The sequence below is a fragment of the Enhydra lutris genome, unplaced genomic scaffold (genome assembly GCF_002288905.1).
Source record: "Enhydra lutris kenyoni isolate GAN:26980312 unplaced genomic scaffold, ASM228890v2 scaffoldscaffold46, whole genome shotgun sequence".
In the NCBI taxonomy this organism is placed as follows: Eukaryota; Metazoa; Chordata; class Mammalia; order Carnivora; family Mustelidae; genus Enhydra; species Enhydra lutris.
The window spans coordinates 9,328,468-9,338,037 of record NW_019154130.1 but is presented as its reverse complement, the minus strand read 5'-3'; the positions used below and the strand labels follow the sequence as shown (position 1 = coordinate 9,338,037).

The 9,570-nt window shown below is 62.5% G+C and overlaps 1 protein-coding gene across 1 annotated transcript; it reads left to right on the top strand.

Moving 5' to 3' along the window:
• Window positions 1-725: 725 nt before the first annotated feature.
• On the top strand, window positions 726-9,262 carry LOC111156543 (LIM homeobox 5). The gene is made up of 5 exons (XM_022517511.1): window positions 726-898; window positions 3,035-3,258; window positions 3,988-4,265; window positions 4,966-5,131; window positions 8,895-9,262. The coding sequence occupies exons 1-5, from the start codon at window positions 726-728 to the stop codon at window positions 9,260-9,262; spliced, it is 1,209 nt and encodes a 402-aa protein (XP_022373219.1).
• The last annotated feature ends 308 nt before the right edge of the window (window positions 9,263-9,570 follow it).

Here is a 9,570-nt window from a genome sequence, read left to right as displayed (position 1 = left end):
GGGGATAGCGAACGGGGCAGGGGTCCCTCTCCCATCAGGTCCTGGAATCCTGGCCCCCAGATATTTGTAAGAAGAGAAAGGAAGGGAGATGCAGTTTTCAGATCGCGCGGCCCCCCGCCCCCAGCCCCAAACTGGAAGGTAAATACTTACTTAGCCTCCGAACCAGGTACAAGCTAATACTCAACAATACTGATGCCTTGTTTTTTTTGCTCTGTCCGGACCGAAACGCTGTAGCCAATTTAGATATGCTATAAATTTAAGAGGTTGCCATGGCCACCGCGCGCCCATTGGCCGCCGGGCCCCCTACGTGCCGCGCCACGTCACCAAATCTGAATAAGGATGCGCGAATTAGGCGGCGGCCAGACAAAGATGAGGATCGGGACCGCTTGAAAGTGGGGGAAAGTGCCGGCGCCTCCGCCACCGGGGAAAGCCGCTCCGCAGCGCCGAAGCCATTAGCCACCCAAGACACCTGGGGGAGCCCGGAACAAGCACTGGGACGCGCGGCCCCGGGCATGAGGCTGTGAAAGCCACTCCTTCCCACCCCACCCCAGGCAGCCCAGCGCCAGGCCAGCGATCACCCAAGGACTTGACCGGCTGAGTCTTGGTCCGGACCGGACTCGCCCGGCGGCGGCCGAGATAAGAGGCGGAGTGCAGCAGCGGGGCCCGGGGGCCCGAGGGCCGGGGGCCCAAAGGGAGGGCAGGGCGGCCGGAGCCGCCGGGGCGCTATGATGGTGCACTGTGCCGGCTGCGAGCGGCCCATCCTAGACCGCTTCCTGCTGAACGTGCTGGACCGCGCGTGGCACATCAAATGCGTACAGTGCTGCGAGTGTAAGACCAACCTCTCGGAGAAGTGCTTCTCGCGCGAGGGCAAGCTCTACTGCAAAAATGACTTCTTCAGGTAAGAGGCCGCGCCGCCCCGCCGCCCCGCCGCCCCGCCGCCCCGCCGCCCCGCCACCCTGCCGCCTGCCGCCCTGCAGCCTGCGCGCCCGCCCCGCGCGCCCGCCCTGCGCGCGCTCCGTTGGGGCGCCCGGGAAGGGGAGACCGCGCAACCTGCCTCCTGGGCTCACAAGCTTACACGGGAAGCGGGGCAGCCTGCTGCTCTCGTCCTGTCCTTGGTCCGGGAAAGCGCCGAGCCCGGGTGGAGTAAGAAGAACGCTGCTTCGCTGGCTCTAGTTCTCTCCTCCAGGCCGGCTTGGAGCCGCGGTGGGGCAGGGCGAAGAAGCCCTTACAAACTTGCTCCCCGCGCGTCTCTGCCCCTTTCCTGCAGCTGCAACCTTAGGGACCTCAATCCCTTCCAGGGTGGAAGTTCAAACCCGGTTCTGAGAGAGGAAGAATTTTTGCCTAAGTTAGGGGCTGCTGGAGGCTTCTCCCACCAGGCAGAGTGCAGGAGCCCGGGGGGGGGGGGGGGGGGACCTTCCAGCAGGCCAGGGCCCCAGAGCCCTCCTGGACAAACAGAAACTTCCCCAACTCTGAGGGGGCTCAGCCCAGAAGATCTCTTCTGATGAGGGAGGGAGGGAACCTTCTCCTTGCTCCCTCCTCCACCAACTCCTTACACATTTCCTCCCCTCTTGAAATGTACAAACGAAATTGAAGCTGAGAATCAGGACCTTCAGGGTCCAGTCTGCGATGTGTCACCTTCCCTTGCTGCCCATAGGGGCCCTCAGGTGAGCCAGGGCAGATCACTTTCCTGGGCCTCAGTTTCCCCACCTGAGAAACGCCAAGGGATGGCCAGGAAGGCTGTGGGTTTTCCGGCAGCTCAGCCCTGCCTGTTTCCACCAGGCACCCGCAGCCGGCTTTGTGCCTGTGAATTCCGGGCACCGAGGGAAGGGGGGCGTGATTAACACCGTGGAGAAAGGCTGCTCACCGGCCCCAGCGGCTCGGCACTAGGGAATTTGAATAGGAGAAAATGTCAGCCACGGCTTTACACGTGTAAACTCCCTGGCTCCGGAGGCCTGAGGCCCCTAATGTGGGGTGCTTGCAAAGTGCCTAATGATTTTTGATAAGGTGCATATGGCCAATTACGCTGCCGGATAAGGCCAAAAGTGACTTATGGCTTCTAATGCCCTCACTACATCAACGTCACCCAAATTCGCCTGTTTAGAGACGTGGGTATGAGTAGATGTGGGGCCCCAGGGTCCTGGGCCCTCGTTCTCCCTCTCTACCTGCACCTCACCCCTCCCAGTGCTGGGCACCACCACCCACTTGGGGGAGGCTGGCCTTCTCCAAGCGCTCAAGGAAGAAAGAAAGGGATTTAGAACGGGAACGGGAACGCGGGAAAGGGGGAATTTGAGAGATCCTCCGTAATGGCCATGCAGGTTTAGCATTGCCTTCTGGTCACATTCTCCCAGTGCCTGCCAGGGCCGGAGATTTTGGGGGGTTGGGGACTCAATCCCTACCTTCCACAGTCCACTGTTCCGAGGCTCTGCTGTCCACAAGGCCAGCTAGCTCCCGCGGGTCCCAGAGTGGGGACTGGAAGGCCTTGGGAGCTGCTGGCACTGGGAATCAGCAATTAGTTCCTTCCCGCTTGCTCAGATCCAGCTCAGGAGAGGGGCTCCCCACCCCATGGCTTGGACCTGCCAGCCAGGCCAACTGGCCTTACCTGGGCCGCAGCAGACTGGACAGGATCCAGGAGGCAAAGCCAAGGAGTGGCCCAAACCTGGCTGGCCTGGTTTAAACTGTAAATAACTTGGATGGCCAAGTTTGTCTCAAGCAGCCCAGGCAGATCTGGCAGGGATGTGGGGAGCATCTTGGGGTGCTCTGGGTCTGTGCTTGGCTGAAGGCTGCACCCACTGCTCTAAACCTTGGGGAGGACGAATAAACCTGAACAGGGCGTGACAGTCCCAGCCCCAAGAACGGCCCAGGACATTTGTCTCCCCTCTCTCGCACTAGCCAGAGAGTACAGGATGGGGGCTCTCGTTCGGCAGATGTGGAAATGGGGACCTCTCAAAGCCCAAGGTGGGTGGGAAGCGGTCAGGGGCTCAAGAGGACGGGACCCCGGGCTGCTCCAAGGTGACAGGCCATGTTGTGTGTGCAGGCGCTTTGGCACAAAGTGTGCGGGCTGTGCGCAAGGCATCTCGCCCAGCGACCTGGTGCGCAAGGCCCGCAGTAAGGTCTTCCACCTAAACTGCTTCACCTGCATGGTGTGTAACAAGCAGCTGTCCACGGGCGAGGAGCTCTACGTCATCGACGAGAATAAGTTCGTGTGCAAGGACGACTACCTGAGCTCCTCCAGCCTCAAGGAGGGCAGCCTCAACTCAGGTAGGCGATCTCCTCCCCTCCCCGGCCTCAGGCCCTAAAAGACCCTCCGGCCAGCCTGGCGCTTTCTACTTGGGCTCTTGTGCGCATTCTGTGCCTGGCTCCGAGCTCTCCACTCCCATCAAGCTTTTCTAAGGTCAAATGAAAGGGCCGTCAGAGAGGCGTGGGGGGAGGAGGGCTGGGGAAGGGGGATAGCATTTGGAGTCTGTCCTACAGGAGAGGACTACCAGCTCCCCTCCCCACGTCCTTCCACGGAGAGGCCTTTTCCAAGTTGCTCTCCTCCCCCAATTTGGAGACACACAATTCCCCCCTTTTCGGAGTCTTTTCAGCTCCTGGTAATTTCAGGCTGCACTGGGAGGACCGGCAATTGGGGTCTGGAGGAAGGAGAAATGGGGAGGAAGATCTGAGGCCCAGAAGGCATCTGTAGCCTCCTCCCTTCCCCTCTCCACCGAGGCCGCGCTCCCCCAGAGGGTGCGCCTCCCCCTTACCCAAGCAGTAGCCCAAAAGTGTCCCGAGGGCTTGTGAAGGGTCCCTTCTAAGGCCCGGCCCCACCTGGAGAGAGTGGGCGGGCGCCGGACCCCTGGGGGGAGGGGCTGTCGCGTGGCTCGGAGGGGAACCTGGCGCGGATGGCGGGGGGGGGGGGGCCTGGATCGGCGGGAACCGGCTACCGGATTGGAGAGACCTTGGGCCGCCGCTGACGCCGCTGTCCTCTTCCCGTTCCGTCCGCCGCAGTGTCATCCTGTACGGACCGCAGTTTGTCCCCGGATCTCCAGGACCCACTCCAGGACGACCCCAAGGAGACGGACAACTCGACGTCGTCGGACAAGGAGACAGCCAACAACGAGAACGAGGAGCAGAACTCCGGCACGAAGCGGCGCGGCCCGCGCACCACCATCAAAGCCAAGCAGCTGGAGACGCTCAAGGCTGCCTTTGCCGCCACGCCCAAGCCCACGCGCCACATCCGCGAACAGCTGGCGCAGGAGACGGGCCTCAACATGCGCGTGATCCAGGTGCGGCCGGCCCCGGTCACCCTCCCCCAGGCTAGCTGAGTCCGGGAGCCTCCCACCCAGCCCCCTTGGCTGAGAGGGGGCCTAGTTCGGGTCTGCCGAAGCGCAGACCTGCCCGTCGTCAGGGCTAGCCGGTCAAACTTCTAACCGAAAGATCGCGAATAGTCCTGCTGTACTCCCGACGGTGCAGTCTTGGGCGGGTCACTCACCCCTCGAAATCCCGCCCGCTCCCCGTTCAAGGAGAGTTTTAAGCCTCACTGGGGTATCCCTCCTCTCCTCCCATCTTTCGGAGCAGAGAAAGGGGCAAGGTTTTTCCCGTGCCCCCCTCCCTGTGCGGGTGCGCCGGCAGACAGACAAACCGCCGGAACCCGGCTGGGGAGGCTGGGGAGGCTGGGGAGGCTGGGGAGCCGAGGGGCCGGGACTAGAGCCGTGCAGGGCGGGAGGCCTTTATAAAGCCGTCAGGCCGAGGGCGGGCCGAGGACCAGGAAGCCCAAGTCTTTATGAGTCGCCCCACGGGTCCGCGAAATCCTTCACCCTTGGCTGGTTCACCGAAGCCCCTCTCCACCTCTCCCGGCCTAATCCGCCCGGCCCCCGCCTCTGGGCAGTCTTGTTGCGGAGGAGGCTATAGGACCCAGAAGGGGAGGCCTGGGCAGGGAGTCATTGGCACCCTGGACCCGAGCTCACAATTCCCGCCCTGTCCCAGGTGTGGTTCCAGAACCGAAGGTCCAAAGAACGCAGGATGAAACAGCTGAGCGCACTGGGCGCCCGGAGACACGCCTTCTTCCGGAGTCCGCGGCGCATGCGTCCGCTGGGCGGCCGCTTGGACGAGTCTGAGATGTTGGGGTCCACTCCGTACACCTACTACGGAGGTAAGGACCCCGCCTCCGCCCACCCTGGAACGCGCTGCCCTACAACCAGGCCCCAGCGGTTTTGGGGACTGAGGACTCAGGGACCGGAGGACGCAGCGTCGGATGCGGGCACTGTTGGCCGCCGGGGATCCCTCCCTCCCTTCTGTGCACGCGGAACATACACAATCATGAATACCCCTTAACAGACACACGGCAATAGACGGGCGCCCGCTCACCCATAGATACCTCCTGGACACAAAATCAGATGCATGGGTCCACTCACCCATACAGTGATACACGCAGATAAACACGCACTCACGCAAGCCACACCGGTGCCACTCCCTTGTGCGCACGCACTGGAGTTCAGAGATCTCAGGGATACAAATCTAGGCACGTGATCACATACAACAACACACACAGGTGCACGCCACTCCCCCAGATTCACTCACGGACAAACACACCCAAAGAGATTCACAGGCTCCCACACTCCAAGCATCATACCAAGGAGAACACTGCAAATCGACAGGCACCCTGCCCCCACCTGACACCCAGCCTTCCTGCTGCCCTTGCCCTTGGCGGTGTGGTGCACTTGGCACCAGCAGGAACATAGGCACTGGAGGGCAGGGCAGGCAGTAGGGATGGAGGGGTCCGAATCCATCCGGGGCCACTGCTAGCTAGCTTGAGAGTCCAAACTTCCTGTTCCTCCTCGGGGACTATGCGCTCAGCGTCTGGCACAGTTAGCCAGGATGCGGGCAGTTGCTCTGGGCAGGACTCTCGCCCATTGTCCAGCCCCAAGCCCACCAGTGTTCACCGGGGTTGGAAGTGTAAGAGATGGGCCCACCCAGTTACCCACTCTCTGCAAGGAGCTGGAGTTCGCAGAGAGGCGTTCTGCTGCTGGTGTTTTGGGGCTCAGGCTCCGGTGAACTCTCCTCGCCGCTGCTCCCTTTCTTCCCTCTTTTCCTTCCTGCCTTGTCCCCTCACCCCTCCATTTCCTTCCTACTGGCAGTGATGACCCATTCCAACCCCCCACGACCGTCCCAGCTCCCCCACTGGCTTTTTGAGACCCCAGGTGCTCTAGGAAATCCATTCACGGTCCTTCACTTCCCCCACCTTTGGGCTCAAGGAAAACACCTCCCCCTCGTGTTTCTGAGCCTCTGAATTTGGAGAGCCCTCAGAGTGCCGGTGCTTGAGACCGATCTCTGCTGAGTTGTTCAGTGCCACAGGTCTGGGGAGCGGGGAGGCTAGTGGCCCAGTTTGGGGAGAGATGAGTTTTCTTAGACACGTGGATTTGGAGGCAAAGCCAGGGCCAACGTGTAGGGTAGGCCCTGCCGCACCCAGGCAGACCCAGGAAGGAAGGCTTCAGCACATGGTCCTCCTAGGAGGTTAGATCTTCAGGTCTGGCCAGGCCCACCCCACCGTGAAATTGTGGGCAAATTGCGCGGCTCTGCTTCTGGGGAGACACTATGCGATGTCATTGCCTGGGTTTGGGGCTGCGGACACCGAGGGCCGCTCAGACGGTGGACCCGTCCTGCTGTCTTCAGCCACGAATCCTCCCTATCTTTGCTTCGTTCCACATACCATCTCCGCCCGGCGCGGGGAGGTGGTGGGACGGCACAGTCCGGAATTTCTCCCCGCCTGGGTAATTAAGCAAGGTTTCCCCGAGGACTGGTGTGCCCCCACCAGTCCAGCCGCCTCCTCTACCCGCACCTCTGCTGGATGGGGTGGGGGCCAGGACACGCGGGCCCCTCTTTCTCCGGAATGGGGGACAGGAACCCCCAGCCCCAGGGAGGCAGCCCCGCCTAGTCCGCGCTGGGAGATCCGGGCGGCGGCGGCCGGCAGCGGGCGAGAAAGGGGCTGGGCGGCGGGGCCGGCGGCTCCCCGTGGGAGCGCGGACAAAGCCCCAGCTGCGGCTTTTGTGCCCTTTTCAGACGGCGTTTGTTCCAATTACCTCCGGCCCGGCCGCCATATGGGCGGAGGCGGCGCGCTCCGCGCGGGGGCCAAGGCCCTTGCTGGCTTGCCGGCTCGCTGCGGGCCGCAGCCGTCCCCCATCCCCGTCCCTTAGGGGCCCCAATTCGCCGCTTCCAACCTTTCTCTTCACTTTCGGGGAGAATGGAATGAGTGGTTTTAAAAAGTAATTGGCGACCGTTTTAGCTGTTGCTTAAACCGTCTACAGGCTGCGCCTTAGGGCACCCCCATTTGGACTGATTTAAGGGTTTAGAGAAAGAAGGGGCCGGGCGTCAGGGGAAGTCCAGAAGTCACCCTGGTGACTGAGACCCGAAGACCCAGCGCTGGGTTGGGGGGGGGTGTTGCAGAGGAAACCCCGCTTGGGGGTGCGCTGGTTTTCCCACCGCACAAAGCGGGTTATTGTCATGGGTGCCGGCGACAAGGGGCTCCTTTCATGGGGTCCCACAACCCAAACCCTCAGGAGGCCGACCTGGAGGAGGTCCCTGGGGAGAAGACTCTGGGAAGAGGTCAGACAGTTGATGCAGAAGCCATTTATTGAAAATGGCTGGGTTTGTAACCTGGAGCCCTTACGCCCCCTGATTTTTTGGGCAAAAATGCGATTTCTGCATTTTTCTGGAGAGAGCCCATAGCTATCAGCAGATTCTCAAAAGGATTCTGTCCCCAAATATTTCAGAAACTGGGTGTCCTGGCAAATGCATGTTTAAGCGCTCGTGAAATGTTGGATGCGGGTGATCAGGCCAATGCCCTCCCTCCTTTGTCAGGCCTAGGGAGGTGGTGCGAATGGCCAGACCCCCACATTCACCCAGAAGGTTGCAGGGCTGGACTAGAGGGGGTGAAGGGTGGGCCAGGTCCACCGGGTACTCGCGGGGAAGGAGCCGGCACTCAGCTGCCTTGTGATATCGGAGTGCTGTTGGCCACGTCCCCGGCCCGGCCCAACTCACCAGTCCCTCTCTGCTGCTGGGGTGTGGGGTCTAGGTCTGGCTTCTTCCCTGCCAGGCGGCCGCCCCCCTCAACCATTTGATGCCCTGGTCTCTGTCCACCCCAGCCTCGCCGCCTAGCTCTACTCCACGCATCTCTGATGTCTCTGACTCATCTGGCAGATCTGTGGGCGCCTCTGTCTCTCCTGACCTTTCTTCTCGCCCCTGGGTCTCTCGCAGGATTTTACCAGTGTGTCTCTAACCACACGTCTGTTCTCATCTCTTTCTCTGTGCTTGTCCTAGACCGTCGTCCTGGTCTCTGTCTCTGCCTTGGTCTTGGTGCCTCTAGGTCTCTTTTTTGACCGGAGTCCCCGGGCTCCCTGCTGCGTCCCCTCTTGGCTCCCCTGTCACTCTGTTTTCTGCCGATCTCTCACTGATCCTGTCTCTGGCTGTTTCTGTGTCTCTCTCTGGCTCTCTGTGGATCTCTCCCCAGCCCTAAGACACGGTCTAGGATGGGTCACTGTCTGTGTCTCCCCTGCCACTCACTGTCTTTCTCCCTTTCTGTCTGTGGGGAACCTCTGACTTTGAAGTCACAACATCTTTCTCTCTGTGTTTCTGTCTCTGAGTCCCTCCCTCTGGTCTGCGGGTCTCTCAGGGTAGGTGTCGGGGACCTCTGGGCACCTCTGACAGTCTTTCTCCCTGACACTGGCTCTGGGTCTGCTGCATCCTCCCCCGCAGACCCTCCTCGGCCAGCCGCACTCTCTCCCCGTCTCCGCGGGGCTCGCCAACCTGAATCAGTGTCGGCCGGTCCCCGCTGGGTCTGGGCCTCTGTCTACGCGGGTCCCCTTCCAGGCCTGGCCGCCTCTGACCTCTCCCTGTCTCCTCCCGGTCCCCCCCTTCAGACTATCAAGGCGACTACTACGCGCCCGGAGGCAACTACGACTTCTTCGCGCACGGCCCGCCGTCGCAGGCACAGTCCCCGGCCGACTCGAGCTTCCTGGCCGCGTCGGGACCCGGCTCAACGCCGCTGGGAGCGCTGGAGCCGCCGCTGGCCGGCCCGCACGCCGCCGACAACCCCAGGTTCACCGACATGATCTCGCACCCGGACACGCCAAGCCCCGAGCCGGGCCTGCCCGGCGCGCTGCACCCCCTGCCCGGCGAGGTGTTCAGCGGCGGGCCCAGCCCGCCCTTCCCCATGAGCGGCGCCAGCGGCTACAGCGGACCCCTGTCGCACCCCAACCCCGAGCTCAACGAGGCCGCCGTGTGGTAAGGCCGCCTGGCCGGGCCGCCCCCGGACGCAGCCGCCCGAACCGAAACGCCGCGCTCAGGGGTTCCCTCCCGGGTCCGCACGCAGCGGCCGAGGCTCCTCGGCGGGACGCGCGGCGGGGCGCCCCCGGGTCCCCCCACCCCCATCCCGGCCCGCTGCCAGGGCTCTCCGGGCGAAGGGAGCGGTGCTCGGGACCAAAGTCAATACTGTGGAGGGTCGACAGATTTCCAGCACGCTCTAGACTTCCCCGACCCCTACCACCACCTCTTTGGACCAACAGAGGGTTGAGGCCGAGGGCCGGAGCTGGTCGT